Consider the following 17,499-nt stretch of genomic DNA (forward strand, 5'->3'; position numbering starts at 1 on the left):
CATAACAGACTGGCGAATGCGGTCGGCATTCGTGCTCGTCCTCGGTGTTCTTTTTCACCCAGTTGATTTATCCGATTTTGTATTCCCAGTTTGTTCAAACTTGCGCATCCAATGCTTGATTAAATTCACACTTAAAGAATCAACGACGAAATTAACGCTATTCCAAGAGCGATACTCCAGCGAGTGATTGAAAAATATAGTGCCCGGCTAAATGAGTGGGAAGAAGCGGATGCTTACAAACTTTTTTTTAAATTTAAAACCTACTCTTTAATTTAAAAGTGATTATAACAAATTTGAACGAATTCTGGTGTTTTATTTTTATGTTTCAAAAATGAAAAACAATCCGAAACACCCCATATTTAAGGAGTATTTTTACAATTTTAACCACGATGAAATGTAATTTTATTTCATTTATACATAATTCTCTGGTTTAAAAATGAGAATATTTTAAATGACCCATTATTGGTTACTATGAAAATGATGTCACAAAATTAGGTTACCCCCCTCCCCCTGTCCTCGTCCCATGACCAACGTCCAGTCATTGCGGTTATCATTCTATCCTAAATCTTATAATAAATATTATTATAAGATAATATTATTAATTAGAGATAAATATTAATATGTAAATGTAGCTGTAAGCTCATTAAGAAATTTATTTCACATTCCATAATTTAAAAAAAATCACTACCAGAAATTATACATAGGAAAATGATTCATTATTTTGTTTTCAATCCTTAAATCTGACGTTATTACTTTGTATTGTATTCAAAATATAGATTATTTTAATCAACCCACTATCCATTAACCCATGGGTCGGCAACCTTTTGTTGTAAAAGGGCCAAATATTTTTCATGGGGATCAGTGCGGGCCGCACTTGCAGTAGGTATTTATACAATATTTAAGTACAAATATTTTAGTTTTAAAAATAAAACGCTTAGCGTATATTTTAACGACATTTATTGTATTTAATAAAATCAATGAGATTCCCTTCGCTCCCTTTCTCGCTTCCTTTCACTCGATTGTGTATAATATCGTCCGTCATGTGCGTTGCGGCGAGAATCTCGCGGGCCGCACCAAGATGTCTCGCGGGCCGCATGCAGCCCGCGGGCAGCAGGTTGCCGACCCATGCATTAACCCATTATCAACAAAAGAACAATCTCACATGTTTGTTTGTTTTTGACGATTTGTCATTCTTATATTTTTTGTGTTTATTTTTTCTGTATAGATAATTTATTATCATTTTTGTTCAAGTTGATCTCATTTTGTATTATTTTATATGTATAAGGGTGTATGTAATACACATTAAAATAAATACTCATAGATATATTGGTGTAATATTATATGTATTCATTTTTAGCTTAACCTAGTTACATATTGATGAAATATCTGAACTTAGGCTACATTATTTCTGAAGAAATTTTAAATGTGACAATGTAGCACTTATTCAATCTACCCCAATTTATTGTTCAATAAAATGTAGCAAAAACTTGAGTGTTTTATTTTTAAGAATCTCAATCTCCAGTTAACAATAGTACAATGGCACCCAGTTAATCATCCTGTCTCTATTATACCTCGGATCGTCCATCAAATGGTAAAATAATCTCCTGATAAAAAGATGGAAATTTAATTTACAGATATTTAATTGAAATAAAATAATCTTGCAAGATAGCTTAACAATACACTGGTTAAATAATTCACATTGGTTTGCACAATTCACTACATTTACATCCAGCACATAGTAAAATCGTCTTTCCTGGTTTGCAGTTTGACAACGTGTCTGTATATCTTCAGGGCAGGTCCCAAAGGCAAACCAAAATTATGTATTACGTCATTTCTTCTCATCATGAGTAAGGCGTATCCATCTATTTCCTAAAATGTTAACACATTCATAATTTTCTGTAATAATTTTCTAGAGATATCAAAAAGTATACAAGGTTTCAATTGTTTTTGTTTGTTTATAATTTATTTAAATCTGCTTATTATTTTCAGTAAATTATTTACTATATTAATTTTACTTAGATCTAAAGCGAGATCTTGGATATAACGATGAAACATTCGTTAACATTTTAGTTTGTGATTTTCTCCATACATTTTTTACGGTTAAAGCGAGCTACTTCTCGGCTATACGAGCAAAAACATTGTTAAAAAAATCTTAAAACTGTTAATGCCTCTATTTTTTTAAAAACACCATTTTCGACCCTAAGCAATAAAATCTTCGTTTCGGGGATTTTTATGATAGTTTCCATATTTTGTATGTTCCTGCTTACTATGGACAATGCATAATAAAAATTATGAGGTGGAGAATATCAGATAAATTGTAGAGCAGATCAGTTAAAACAAACCCTCGAATTATAAACATGTTTACTAATAAGAGAAAGTGTCTCTCAATTTGTGAAAAGGAGGAAATCACTCGTAAAAAAGAACGTGGAGCAAAAAATGTTGAAGTTTGTAAAAAGTTTTCATCATCCACAGTGTCAACATTGTATTTTTATCTGCATTTAAAAAGAACATCACAAACCCGAAAAAAATGATCAAACAAATATTGATGAAACTTAGCAACAATAGTTTTGTATCCAAAGAAGCGGAGGATTTTCTAAATTTTATATGAAAAGTTGATTGACAGAAAAATATGACATAAGTGTAATGGGTTTATTGTGTATTTTGTTATTATTTAGACTTATGTATTTTGATTCTAGATACTTTATGTCTTCATGTGATAGGTATGTTTATGAAAAAAATACCTATACATACTCGGATATAACGAGTAACGGTTATAACGAGCAAATTCAGTCCGTCCCGTCATCCTCTTTATAACCAAGTTCGACTGTAGTGCAGTTTAAGCATTATATGATAGAATTTAAAGGTTATCTTGCAATTTGACAGGTTAATAGTGTCATAAATTATAATGGAATTTAAATATCCTAAACAGTTTATTTTCAAAAAACAATGTTTGTTGTTCATAATAGAAGTAAATATTTGAGATATTTCTGTAAAATGAAAAAAATGAAAAGTTTGTTTATTGATTTATAGTAGGGTGCGGTTCCTATAAATAAACAAATAAACTGCCTGTGAACAGAGCAACACTCACCATTCTACCCATGATTAATAATCACATTACTCAATTTTTTTAAACTCCAACATATATCTTACACACAATAAAAATGTTGGAATATTTTTCATCTCCCGAAAAATAATTTGAACTGTCCCAAAAATATTTACCATGACTACGCTACTGTACAACTTTGCTTACCTTTTCTCTGAAAACTTGCGCTTCTTCAGGGAAATATGAAGAAAAATATTGGTAAACATCATTACTGTTCCAATTTCCTGCATCAGGTATATTAGGATCAAAGGATTCATCACCATTATCATTCGGATGCTTTTGGAAAGTAAGGCTATTACGAAATTTGGTGAGTTCATGTTCATTCATGTATATAGATCTAGAATTTCCTGAGCATTTTTTTTCATTAGAAAGTATTTTAGTCTTTCTAGTATTTGTTTGTGTATTGGGTGTATTTTCTGAGGGTTTTCTTTCTGAGAGAAGTGGTTCCGGCGAGCCGTGTTTTTCAGAGAATTTCCAATCGGAAAGAGACATTGATACAGGACTGGAAGAGTTTTCCTTCTCAGCAATGACTAGTTTGAACTCGTTTCGTTCTTCGCTATCCACACTCTTGATTGATGACTTCTCTCTTTTTTTCTCAATGTTACTCTTTCTGGAATCAGATCCATCGGAACATTTTGAACTGTTTTCAGAGCCCGGAACTTTTTCAATGTATGCAGGGTCAAATTGTGATCCGGTGTTATTAGTTTGTAGACAATTTTTACATTCCCACTGATCCCATGCCTTGAAGCGCTCGGGAATGGGAGGTATATGGCAGAGAGCGTGGTAAGCATCAGCACATGTTCTGCATACAGTGAGGATGCCCTGGAACCAGACATGTTTAATTAGTAAATGACAATTGCTTATAATAAATTATTTATTTATTCAAACTTCATGTACAGAAAAGAAATGAGTCTATTGGTGGTTTATTGCTAAAAAGCAATATCTTCCAACCAACCAAAAACAGATTTGTGATATTGGTCAAAACGTTTGATACCATATATAGCCGTTTGCAATCAGAGGGTAGATAGTACTTGAACATTAATTTTTTTTAATTACAAATTGATGATAAAAAGGAAGGCAAAGGAAAAAGGGAGATTTAAGGAAAGAGGTAGAGGGAAAAACTAAGCGATGAGGTTTGATGGACAGTTAGTATTCTAATGATAGATAGTAATGTCTCAGACGTTTCATAAAAGGTATTAGAGGTGGTGCATTTTTTACAAGGAGAAGTAATTCATTCCATAGTCTGGCTGCTTGGACAGAGAAGGAATTACTGAAGAATGATATGTTATGGTGAGGAATGGAAAGTGTTCTTTCATGGGAAGAAAGAAGTAATAGACCATGATCTGAGAGGTATATAAAGTTTTCAGCAAGATATTTAGGTGCATTGGGGTTGTGAAGAATATTATAAAGTAGCGTGAGAGATTGAAGATTTATGTGATGGTCTTTTTTATATGGATGGGATAGGCATTTATTATTTACCTTGCTTATTATGTATGAGATTTATAAATCATTAAGCGGATTTTTGTTTCTACTAACTAAATAAAGATGTATCATTTATTTGAATCTGTGTTGGGAACAGGAGAGACAATCTAGTGTGGGCCAATCAGGAACTTCTCAGCATTTGCTCATTGCTGGGAGGGAACCACGTAAAACTCCTCAGGAGAAGGTGGACTGTTGACTGTCTTCAACAGACATTTCGTTCCACTAGAAGAGGGTTCGGCATTTTATGTCCTAGCTTTATGCACTGGTCGAAGTGAAGCCGTTTTAGTTCCGTGCGAGAAGGTGATATATGTCATATATTTTAAATGATATTTTATGTTAAAGAAGACATGATTATACCTAAATATACGACTCAATAATCATTATATGAAAAAGGTGACGGACATACTGACATGATAATACACCATTATAATTTTGAACAGTAAATATAAACATAAGCGGAAGAACTTTTTATGTACATTTTAGGAATTTAAAAATGTACATACATACCGATAATGAATAAATTTCACTGTTGACAGTCTTCTTACTAAATCTATAATGTGTATGTAAATATGGTATGGAGTCCTACTTACAGCATCATTTGTCTCGATGCAAACTATGCAAGTTTTGCAATGGGGACATTGCCAAGTATTGTCCGGTCTTAATCTTAACATGCCATCTCCACGCAGACAGGATGGATGTGCTGAAAATACATACACATATGTATAACCCAAATATAACGGAGGGATTTTATAATATTAATTTTTATTACTTATTAAAGTGTATAAATACATTTAGTTTAAATTTGAAAAATATCAAGTGCATGTATGAAACTAAAAACATTATAATATTTGTAAGTGAGAGTTTGTATTCCTTTCTTTATTTTATCGGAAAGATTTGAAATGTTTTAATGATTTATATGCCGTCGCGATTAATATCTTATTCGAGCGAAATATGCCTGCGCCACTTGTGTTAGTAATGATAATCTAAAAATTATTATACTCAACATAGCTCTAACAATGTTAATATGTTGTTCAAATGAAAGTTTTATAAATTGCAGAAATGGTTAAGAAAATATCATCATCACTTTTTAAGAAAAGCGTGTAGTTTTAGGTAATAAAAGAGAATTCACCTTTGTTACTACAATCTCTACAGCTCACCAATATTCCAGAGTCCCTTTTCTCATCAGCTTTATGTTTCTGCTGCCGACAAACGGAACAAACTCCACCAGTTATTTTTTCTCGGCTTTCCAATTTTACAGAATGGCTATCATTAGACTCCACATCCTCATCTTCATCAGATTCGCCACTCTCTGACCTCCTCCTTTTTTGCTGATAGGAATTTTGATTTTTACTTGACCCAGTAGGAGAATGTTTTTTTAAGGTGGATTTGTTGAGAGATCCGATGGGACGTCCACGTTTCTTCTTAGCGGGGACATTATTATCCGATGGATCAAACACTTTTTTTGCTCTTTTGTGTCTTTCCCCTACTCGAATGCCTGGAGCTTTCTTTGTATCTGCTCTCGCAAACATTGTCTGCTCTTTAAGTTTACTCATTATTGAACCTTTCTTTCTACCTGGTTTTCCTTTTACTCTCATTGGTGAAGAAGTAGAAGAAGAATTATTAGATGATGTTATCTGAAAATATAACATTTCACAACAATGAACAATTATCGTGAAAATTTAAAAATAATGTTTTGGAAATTTATTCAGATGCTTAAAATCCAATTATATCATCAATATGCTTTTAAAACGCATCACTCATTTTCTCCGGTAAGAACAATCCTCGGAATTTATACCATCACTCATATTGCTACATCGCTTTACTAATTTTCCCCGGTAAATGATAATTACCTTGGTACTAGAGTCAGCATTAAAATTAAATGGCTCCATACTGTTATCCTGGTCATCGTCATCTGCACCTAAAGTGAAATTACCATTTTGCATCTTGACAAGACTTCCACTTTCTAGTTCCTTTTGAATAATACTTTCTAAGCTTTTTCTACTGTACATTGAGTTTTCTTTAGTTGCCATAGCTTTAAGTAATTTACTTGGAGGTACACCTTGTTCTAGATAATGTGGATCTAGAAAGATAAGTTCTGCCATGGCTGTGGTCATTAATCTTTTTTCTGCCTTCATTGTATCTGAAATAATATAACAGTATGATTTATACTCATTAAGAAATGTTCATGTAACCATTATATTTAACAGAAGATTTAATAATATATGCAAGATATCAAACTTATTATTGAGCAACCAACCAAGAAGGGTAATTTATTTATAAAAATTAACTATGTGACCTATCGTATGAACTTTCTTTCATGTTTGTACATTTTATTTGCAGAACTAAATACGAGGATGATTGAAAAATAAGGTCTCCTAATTTTTTTTTCAAACAAAATCACATATATTTGTAACGTGAGATACATCGTTGGAAAGCTTGAAGCTTTGTCTATTTTTCTATGTAATCTCTTTCTCCTTTCTCCTTCTCGTTCGATGACCTTTTGCATCCGTGCAATGAGCTTTTTGGTCCTGTCGTCGGACCAGTCTCCCGCCGCTTTGTAAAGAAATCGATTGAATGCATCCTGCACTTTCTCATCAGACCGGAACTTTTGGCTTCTCAGGTGTTTTTTCAAGTGCGGGAAACATATGATAGTCACTTGGGGCGATGTTTGGGCTACTAGACTGCTAGGGGGGTGGTAAACTAGTCCAAAACGGAATTGTTTGAAGAGGTCGTGTTGGATACGTAAGATGTATACATACAATAAAAATGCATACAATAATATTTTTATTACAAAGCAGAAATGATAACTACAATGTGAAATAAGTGAGTGTGAAATGTCTCAGAAAAAAAGTAGCCGATTACTCTGGTTACTAGTAACTGCTTTTACAAACATATATGACACCAATGTAATATTTTATCAAAAGTAACAAACAAAATATCCACAAAAAAAAAATTACATACTTTTATGACAAAAATCCATGCGTGGTGTATAAAGAAATCATTTGAAAAAAAAAAGATTTATAAACAGTAAGTAATGTGATGTGGCCAATTTAAAATAATATAAAAAAAACTAGATGAGAATGTACTAGATAATTAATTTTGAATTTAGAGCACATTTTTAAATTCAGTAAAAAAATTATTACTTAAGTTTTGCTCTTTAATGCTTAATTAAGTGCAGTCTTTTGCTTCATACATTCTATACTATCTCATGCATTCAGTTATAGTATTTTATGACACAGTTTGAAATGGCCTTTACAAGTTGAACCAACTGCTGCCAAATTATAAATAACTTATAAGAAAAAATACATACATATTTGAAAAATACATATGAGTTCCAAAAAGCATTTAAAGGTTTTTTTCTCACTGTAATATCTAATAAGTTACCCTGGACTGGCAATTTAAACATAAAACTGATCTCCTTACCTTATTGTAATTTATAATCAAGTTACCGTCAATCCACTGCCCTATGCACACCAACAAGAGAAAGAAGTGAATCTTAATAATAAGATAGTCACAATAAATACACACTTGTTTTAGATGTACTTTTCAGGCTTTTCCTTTTCTTTGCGGCGTTTCTATAGCTGACATTTCCTTTATATACAACTTTAAAAACAGCTTTAGTATTGATGCACTTTTTTAGCTCTGCTTTTGTTTCTTCGGATTCCACTTTAAACTTTTTAGACATAAAAGTACAAATACGGTCAATATCGGGCCGTGCTTTCCGTCCCCTTAAATGGTCAATTGTAGCCAGAATTTGGTATTTATGTTTTATTTCTGACATTTCAGCATGACAGAAAATTGGCTGAAATGCAAAATAAAAATAGTTGGAAAAAATATATATTTGTGGAATTAATTGATATTGAAAGACAAAACTTGTTAGCAAGTATGAAACAATAGTATAATCAGCTAAAAGCATTGTCAGGATTTTTATTCATATTTAAACAAAGAAGCAGAACTTTAATTAAATATGGAAATCTAAGTATTTACAGAGCTTATGACTTTCAATTTTCAATTTCAATTTCAATTTATTCAACAAAAAAATAATATATACATAACAAACAATATTCAAGGCGTATATATTAAAAGTAAGCAAGAAGACTTAAAGGTGTAGAAGAATCCCGCTTCGGAAAACTCCTTTGGACACATGGAACAGATCAATATCCAATGTGATATTGTTCAACATAGCGGTAGCTCTTCCTACAGGCATAACCATCGGCAGGTTGGTCCTGTGTATAGGAATGTGAAACAATCTATGTCGACGCTGTCTTAGGTAACTATCGGGAACATACAGACCAATGTTCCGGATAATTTCAGGATTATCGATCACACCGCGCAACAATCGATAAAAATGCGTACTCAAATACACATTCCTTCTAGTTTCTAAACTATTGTAGCCAAGCATACCCTGGAGAAACTGGGTCGGGTAGAGCCAAGGATAATAGCCGTACTCTCTCATGTAGAGATACCTCGAAAACAGCTCGTGTGGTCCCCAAATCATCGAGCCACTCTCGAGTCTACTTCGCACCAAGGAGTTATAAAGAGTTCTCAGCACGCGGGTATTTTCGAAAACCCTGGCAGTACGCAGAACAAATCCTAGCATTTTCAATGCATTACCACTGACTGCCTCATGTGCCTATGTGATCGTGAAATGTCAGGGTGCTCACAAATCTAACGCCCAGATCCCTAACATTCGATGCTCGCATCAGACATGACGTGTCATTGGTTGGTTTTAAGTTATCGCTAAACACCGAGTAACATTCAACATTCTCAAAATTTAAATTTACTATAATTTTATATTATATTTCTTGTAAGCGTTAACACGCGGAACATTTTTTCCCTGAATACACTTTAAAGACGAAGCTCAAGTTAGCGGAGACCTAAAGGTCATAAATGAATGCATGTGAGTTCTTTCTGAATTGTTTGACATACTAAAAATTGCCTGAAAATATAATTCTAAGTTTTTATTATATTACTTATCATTTAAACAAATATTGTTCATGAATAATTTTTGTAAGTATAAATAAATCCTAAGTAGAGCAAATTTACCAATTTTGAACCATAATTTTACAAAAGTACTGCATAACGAAGTGCTAACAACATTACATTTTTATGACAATACAACATCAACTCTGAAATCCTACTGGGGTCCATACAAGGCACAACAGAAACATAAATGGTTTAATCAACTCTGAAATCCTACCGGGGTCCATACAAGGCACAACAGAAACATGAATGGTTTAAAGCTCTAATATGTACATGTTTTGTTGCTTTGGTGACAACAAATTATAATGCTTTTTCACAGGCTTAGCCATTGTGTATTTAACCTTTAGCTACTGAGGCGGATTTAATTTCACGTAACCAATGACGTGAGTCCCGCACATATATGTGCTTATATTTAAAAATCTTTACGTTTTTTAAGGTTTAGTGTTGTATAATGAGCTTTAGTGGATAAATTTAAATAAAATAAAATAATTTTTGTATTTATTTATTTCAAATTAACTATTATTTCAAAGTTAAGAAAACACTAAGCATTTTTCGGCAAAAATCACATGAGATCATAAAAAATATAGTATATAAAAATGTATTTTAGAAAATCAACAAATACACTAAGAGTCTTAATTTCAAATAGTCTTTCTAGTAAATGGCACATCAGTAATTATTATACCATAATGGGAACAAAAAAATTACAGGCATCCATTATTGCGAATTACATACAGTCTGGGCAAACTTGCTTTCCACATTGAAGGCATACATGTTTTTTGTACGCATAATATGTGTGTTTAGATTACCTTTGAAACTTCAAAGGACATATATGGTACTTATTTCTTGTTTTACATTTTTCTTCGTCAACTTCTCGACGGTCAGATACAGGCATATCCTTTCCCAGCACAACGTGCCAAACTCAAACGTAGCTCACGTGGCAACCTTTCGTTCAACGCTCGTTAGCTTTAGATTTGAAAGGTTAGTTTGTCTAATTATATTATGTTGAGAAAGTCGAACGGCTCTAGATAGTGGATGAAGCACCCAATTGTAGCGATTTTTCCTATAAAAGGATCGAATTGATGACAGAGGAACATCGCCATCGGAAGACGTCTGTTCTTCGGAAACATTGTCAACATTGTTAACCTGTACTTCGGGTTTCGACTCACTCTGTGTATCTGAGTCACACTCGTGAAGCTCCGGTGTAAAGGTGTCATCAATATCTCCGGCCTCAGAACCGCTAGTCTTCACGATATATCCACGAAATCACGGCTGTCTCAAAATCTTTGTTTCCTGGTACTACGGTTCTTCTATTTTTCGCTATATGTTGGTTATTATTATAACCGATAGACCGTTTTCTCCCAGACATCGTATTCGTGAGTTCTATATTGTAATAATTTTCAAACAAGCCAAAAAAAATAGATAACTAAATCGAAACTATTTACAAAAAAGTTACGGAAATACTGAGGTGGGGTCAAAGAGGCCCACGAAATTTTTTAAAATGTAATTACTAACTGATATTGCGTAAGCAAACTCGTGCACAGCTGTTGACAGCCTCGGTTTAACTAAACTCGAAGGTACTAGAAGGTACGAGTGTGTCGTACGGGAGGGAAGGGAATGATTCAACAATTTTACTTTCTCAAGGCCTGAGCGGCCCCCACCTCAGCAGTTAAAGGTATATAAGCAATAAGGCAACTAATTCATTTGTTCTGTAAGGCAGTTATTATAATGTGTGTAATATTGACTAAATTTCCCCATAGGAGAAATCTCTTCCATCCAAACCCTTCATCCATGCAACTTTTCTCAAAAATTCAAGTTGCATTGATTGAATATGATTAAAATTTGGTTTGCATAGAAAGGAGACCAGATCACGGAAGCATATTCTAAAAAAAAGAGCATGCCCAAGTGAACAATAAAGAATTGTAATAAGTATAACAGAAATTGATGAAATTTTAATATATTCTGGCAACTAAATATAATTGTTACTGTTTAATTATCTTACCGTTAATAGGTTTAATACTAATAGATATGTCATTCATGAAAAATGTATTAAAATACTACATTGCTTACTCCTTAAATACTACCAAAATTTTAACATTGAAATTAATATGGGTATTGGAATTTTTGTCATTAGTAAATTCACCTGTCATCCTGCCAGAATACTATGCTTCTTCATTCCTTAGATTTGTAATTCACGTCTAAAAAACTATTTACAGATATTTGTGAATATTCATTCAACGAGAAAACAGATAAATCACCGACGGAGATACCAAGTATTTGTATCTCAGTTAACAGTTTTACACCGAAATAATATTTAATGTTCGTAAATCTGCATTATCCAGTCGTAATGTATTTTAGTATTTAAAATTTTAAAGCGTATTTATAACGGATTTTCCATGAATTTTCTTCAAGCAAAACGTAAAACAAAAACAAACGCCTGCGATTAGACGAAAACGAAATCAAACAAACACGAAACTTCAAAAATATACTATAGACACGCTGCCACAAACCACAAATGTGTACAATGTACCAAAGACTAATAATGCAAAGTAGGTACCTTCAAACTTAGGACAGCCAGCACACAGGCATATTCCGTTGACGATTATGCTTTCGGAACCCTAAATTCATGAAACGCTAAATTTATATTTCTATATTTTAATGTAGAGGCGGGGTTTGTTGATAATTTTATAAGAAAATTATATGGATGGCGGTGTTATGGAGAAAATGACAGAATCATCAGATTGCCTCGGAGGCGGCGAATTCAAATTCCACGATCACGCGGAAGAAGATGAAAACCAGCCAAAAGAGGCCATGGAAATATCAGGCGATCGGGAACTAAATATTTCACGGAAAAGTGTCTTGGATACCGAGTGTGAAAGAAAATGAAGAAAAAAACAATTTTGCCTTTGTTGTTCGGGATTCGCCATGTTTACCCCTATATTAATATAGCACTAATAATAAACTTAACCTAATGAATTTAATATGCCCAGGAGAAAAAATTAAGAATGAACCCAGCTTACATCAAATATGAAAATGCTATTGATTTTCATATATTCCATAAAATACGTGTTAAAAATATTTATTGAAAAAAACGTATCTCCCATAAAAAAACGGTATTTTTCCATGTCACCATCCACCTAACCTTATGTTTTTAACGGAAAATAACGCGGCAACTTTAAAAGAGTATTTAATACGAAGTAATAAACTTCGGGTCCTTTTAAACATTTTTTGAAATTCTTAAAGTAATAAATTCTTTTCCTAGACAATGACATCGCTGTTAAGTTTCCTACGGGAGAAACCATATTTTACGGAATTTTGGCCGTAGCAACTAATTCGGAATATTGACAATGAATGCATTCTACATAACGACCAATAAAATTTATTTTCTCTCTATAGCCATTAGGATGGATTAAAGCCATGAAGATGGTCGATCCGCTGAATTCTTACATAAAGCACAATAGCAACAGCCATAAATTAAAATGCCTTTCTTATTACAAATCCCATCGCTTATATGACGGTAAGTAGAGAGGATAAAATGCCTTCCTACCCTATCGTGCATAGAAACCTCGCTTCCAAAACATTCATACATCATATTTATATACTTTAATGAAACCAAATTTCTATGCCATCGTTTCCTTGTGCGCGCAAGGCACTCTATTATCAATGTACCAGCAACACGTATGAATGTAGCCAGGTAGCTTACGCTTCAAGTTCCATTTAGGAAATTATTAAAAAGTGCAATGTAAAATTAACTTCACATTAACCATCAATCTTGCCAGGAATCGAACCTGTTTTCTAATGGAAAATATTAGTAAATTGAATTGGGAAATTTATATGGGATGTCTATCATATCTAATGCTACAGAAAACGCTCATGAGCAGGCTTACTCGAACCCAAGTTCTCTGCTTTCCGATTTAAAAAAAAAAACAGAATTAAGAAGAGGGTATTTCAAATACAATACATAAATTAACTATTTAATTTTCGTTGTTTTTTTCAAAAATTATTTTTTGATTTTAAAATTTGCATTCGTTATTTGGAATTTTCAAAATACGCCCAGTGAAAAACTGTAATAAAAATTTAGAATTTTAATATCTTTTGAGATAAGCCCTTACGTTTATATGTAATCACCATGTATACTTTGCAATATTCACCGTTCTGCACTCTCTCACGTATGAGAACCTGCTTTTTGACGGCCCACCCGAAATAATAACCGGGAAAAAATAGTTACTTATGAAGGTAGGTATTTTCGGGTTAAATCGACGTGTTGTGGCAATACCTCATATTGAATCCTCAATGTTGGCAACATAAAAATTATTTCAATATCAAAAGAAAATAGTTATGGCTGCTTCCGAGATTAATGTGTCAAATCTTCTTAATTTGGCTCAAAAATTCAATTGTTTCTATTTGTCAGGTATTACATTTATCCTATTTTTAGTGTTTTATTAAATTTTAAATATATTGTTTACTTCCGTATTAAATGCGCTTGCATTTGAACTATTTACAGTATATTGATTTATTATTTTCTTAGTATTTTTTACAATTGATATTAGATTCATATCTGACGAATATATGATTTTTTTTTATATATAATGAAGGTCTGCGTTACGGACAATGTAAACCGTTCATCGTAGAAGGGCTTCAAGTCGGCTTAGTTCGACCAGACATCCTAAAACATCTCACAAGATATCCTGAGGTAATGTATTAATCTGCTCATCTATATTTTAGTAGTTTATAGTAATTTACATTGAACGCTGTGTCTATGAAATGCTATCAGTTCAATAATATATACTAGTAATTGTGTAATTTCCCCCACTGGTAAACTTTTCTTTGCCATAGGTAAGTATCATTAAATTAATATAAAGGAGTTTATGATTTTTTTGAAATCATCCGTGTGTGAAACATTAAAAATAGAAATTTAAGGAATATTGAGGGATAACTGTATTTCTGTACATATATTTTGGTTGGTCAGATGATGCTTCCTAACAAAAAACCTGCGAAGTACAAATATTATATGCATGAAATTTGATAAACAAATAAAATTTATAAAAGCGGAGGCTGCAGAAACAAAAATTAAGTGGGGCCAAAAATTAAGTGGTGTAGCCAAGAAGTCACTATAAAATCAAGGATGACCTCACAAATTCGTTCATGAACTTTTTTCAATGGCAGGCATTTTTAACCCACCTAATGCCTCATGCCTCAGATGACACAGAACACTATTGAAGGTTTTCAGGATGAGGGACATTATTGATATATGGGATACGAATAGGAGGATAGTAGGTACAGGAAAAGAAAAATAGTAAGTTTCTCAAGGGACTCGTGCGCATTGCCTAATCTTGTACGAGTACTGGTATGCAACCCCAAATGCCATTACTGAGTGTAATTGCACAAAAATGTAATGTTGCATGATACTAATACGTATTCCTAATTTCATGGAAGAGAAATAGTTAATTTTAGTTTTGGCAATGTCATTATTTACTATTGCTAAGACAATATACACATTTAAAAAAAATATATATATATATTGTCTTTTTTTTGTTGTTGTTGTAGGTATTCCATGTATCGGGGAAATGTGTTGAATTAAACCCAGCCTTCAGAGACTACCGGGAAAGAACTACTCGTGTAGCAAGCGTTCTGAGGCAGTTGAAGCAGGATGATTGTTTGTCCACTCTACGGGGTTGGAGAGATGAGGTTATTTTAAAATTATTTCGTATCATTAAATATATTTGCTCATTCTGTTTGAATGACCGGATCACATAATAGAGATTTACTATTGCGGATCTTCTAGATAACCGGATGTTATTTATCTTAGTGGATTCGGCTTTCGGTTTAATCACCAGGCAGATGCTTGATGTCATATGTAAAATTAGCTACCATAGTGTGATGGCTATGATATTTGTTTTTATTCATAATTAACTTTCTTTTTAGTGTTACGCAGTGAGTGCTCCAGGATACCCAAATTTATTGGAAATGGACAGGTGTGCCACCTGTCTATTTGGGATACAGAAGTATGGTGTAACTATTAATGGCTACGTAAAACATCCCACTAAGGGCTTATGTATCTGGTTCCAACAACGCAGTAACAGTAAACAAACTTGGCCAGGTATTTACTGCTGCATGTTTCTACTGGAGTTTTTTTTATTTTATTTAAAAATTAGCAACATTTTTCATTCGTAACTTAATACTATTTGTAATGTATTTATTTTTTTTTATATCAAAATGCTTATTTTGTTCTATGGATTGCAACCTTCTTCTTAATGGTAGAAATTCCAGATTTCAGCCAAGTTTATTAAAATTCTCAGAAATTAAAATTAAAAGTTTGCCAGTATTTATTGTCACTTAGGTAGTACTTACTACTTAGGTACATATTGTCAAATTCACAGGGCTGTCATAATTTCTTATAAAATTTTATGAACATTATCTTTGTTTGTGGTTAGTAATATCCTTCCTGTTATGATTATTGAAGGATTGAAAGTACATTATATTTTGTTGTATTTAAATGTAATATCATAAAACAACTGTGATTATTAATTTATGCTATTTATATTAAGAATTATTTATAAAAAAATGTACAGCATGTCTTTCACATAATAACGTGTTTATGGTTCAAAGGTAGAGACTGACATCCGTTTATAGTATTGAAAATTTATTATGAGTAGAAAGAAATTGCATTGTATTGAATAATTTAAGTGAAATATTATTAAATATTATAGAAAATAATTATTAATTCCTGTAAAAGTAAAGTCACGTTTTCAATTATAGCAAATTTAAAAGTGAATATTATATTAGAGCATGCAAATACGAATACAGTGTTATATCGTGATCACATACTTAAAGATGTTGATGTGTGAGACACATCCGGTTTGTATGAAACTCCACAGTGGCATTGGTAGACTGCCATCTATGTGTAAGGAGAAATATTACCAACTGTTTACATAGTTGACCCCTGTGTTTTTTCAGAGTTTCGCATATTAACAAGAAAAGTATTTTATGTAACCCCCTTCATTATGCGTGAAATCACAGACCTTTTGTTGTTTGCCTATTGTTGAATGATAGAAGGCTCTTCTTGGCTTCAGGTAAATGGGACAATATGGTCGGTGGAGGTCTGTCCGTAGGGTTTGGTATTCTGGAGACTGCCATTAAAGAAGCGGCTGAGGAGGCATCTGTACCACCTGATCTAGCCGCTACCATGGTTCCCGTTGGCTGCGTCAGGTCTGTTCTTGGTATATTTCAGCTGTCAGAGCAACATTTTTTAATTAATCAAATCAAGTTCCCGTTAAAATCATTCAGATTAGTTTTTCATTAATGATTTTGGGGAATTCTAGAAGAGGAACGTTTTAGCTATCAGGAATATATCCAAAACGCATCAATCAAAATTAGACATACAAAGTGAAAAGTTGCGAACTTTCTCAACTCACTAGTAAATGCTTTGGAATCCATTAAAAACTGGTAAATGTGTTGGAAATTTAAATAATATTACTCAAATGTTTTCAGTTTCTATTTTGAAAGTGAGAGAGGCCTCTTCCCAAACACGGAGTACATTTACGACATGGAGCTTCCGATAGAATTTGTTCCCGATAACTCCGATGGAGAGGTGCAGAGTTTTGAACTCCTGACCATCAGCGAGTGTCTTGAAATGATAGTATCTCCTAATTTCAAAACGACAAGTGCACCGGTCGTTATTGACTTTTTAATTAGGAAAGGTCTCATCACTCCTGATAATGGTAAATCATTAATTTATATAATTTTAAACTTTATAATGTTCGCCTGACACATCTATCCTGCCGAAGAAGTAACTTAGAATAATTAAAGTATTCTCTCACTTGAATAATAATTGTAATAATATATAAAATAATGCAATTAAAAATATGTGTCCAAATAAGATTTTACTTCCATATATTGATTTAATTAAAATTTTCGAAAACAGAAAAATGGTT

General features: G+C 32.7%; 2 protein-coding genes across 5 annotated transcripts in view; one reads left to right on the forward strand and one right to left on the reverse strand.

Annotated features, from left to right (window-relative positions):
- Window positions 1-1,322: 1,322 nt before the first annotated feature.
- Window positions 1,323-12,030, reverse strand: Lint-O (L(3)mbt interactor in ovarian somatic cells). 4 transcript variants are annotated; one of them, XM_088276045.1, is made up of 8 exons: window positions 11,709-12,030; window positions 10,735-10,948; window positions 8,114-8,387; window positions 6,436-6,725; window positions 5,715-6,219; window positions 5,176-5,285; window positions 3,251-3,925; window positions 1,323-1,869 (listed from the first exon to the last, which is right to left on the reverse strand). In XM_088276045.1, exons 2-8 carry the CDS (start codon window positions 10,780-10,782, stop codon window positions 1,723-1,725), a joined length of 2,049 nt encoding a protein of 682 aa, XP_088132171.1. In that variant the 5' UTR covers window positions 10,783-10,948; window positions 11,709-12,030; the 3' UTR covers window positions 1,323-1,722. The 4 variants fall into 4 exon arrangements, with proteins under 4 accessions (XP_088132171.1, XP_088132172.1, XP_088132173.1 ...); XM_088276046.1 differs by lacking the exon at window positions 10,735-10,948; XM_088276047.1 differs by lacking the exon at window positions 10,735-10,948 and having other exon boundaries at window positions 8,009-8,387.
- Window positions 12,031-13,881: 1,851 nt separating this feature from the next.
- The window catches only part of LOC148299466 (uncharacterized), a 12,616-nt gene continuing 8,998 nt past the window's right edge, over window positions 13,882-17,499 (forward strand). Inside the window, exons 1-6 of the mRNA XM_088276056.1 lie at window positions 13,882-13,976; window positions 14,161-14,258; window positions 15,113-15,253; window positions 15,491-15,665; window positions 16,639-16,774; window positions 17,057-17,286. Of these exons, the coding sequence (XP_088132182.1) occupies window positions 13,904-13,976; window positions 14,161-14,258; window positions 15,113-15,253; window positions 15,491-15,665; window positions 16,639-16,774; window positions 17,057-17,286 (853 nt within the window). The 5' untranslated portion in view covers window positions 13,882-13,903. The remainder of the gene's footprint in view (window positions 13,977-14,160; window positions 14,259-15,112; window positions 15,254-15,490; window positions 15,666-16,638; window positions 16,775-17,056; window positions 17,287-17,499) is intronic.

This window comes from Brachycentrus maculatus, unplaced genomic scaffold (assembly GCF_059751285.1).
Source record: "Brachycentrus maculatus isolate JH-2025_06_01 unplaced genomic scaffold, ASM5975128v1 h1tg001131l, whole genome shotgun sequence".
Classification (NCBI taxonomy): Eukaryota; Metazoa; Arthropoda; class Insecta; order Trichoptera; family Brachycentridae; genus Brachycentrus; species Brachycentrus maculatus.

What these genes read in the sequence shown, in the direction of transcription:
- Lint-O (XM_088276045.1), bottom strand. Translation starts at nt 10,782, where the DNA reads ATGACACCTTTACACCGGAGCTTCACGAGTGTGACTCAGATACACAGA. An exon ending in GTGTGACTCAGATACACAGA is followed by an intron (nt 8,388 to 10,734) that starts GTGAGTCGAAAC and finishes TTTGCATTTCAG; the next exon opens with CCAATTTTCTGTCATGCTGA. An exon ending in GCATCGAGACAAATGATGCT is followed by an intron (nt 3,926 to 5,175) that starts GTAAGTAGGACT and finishes GTCTGGTTCCAG; the next exon opens with GGCATCCTCACTGTATGCAG.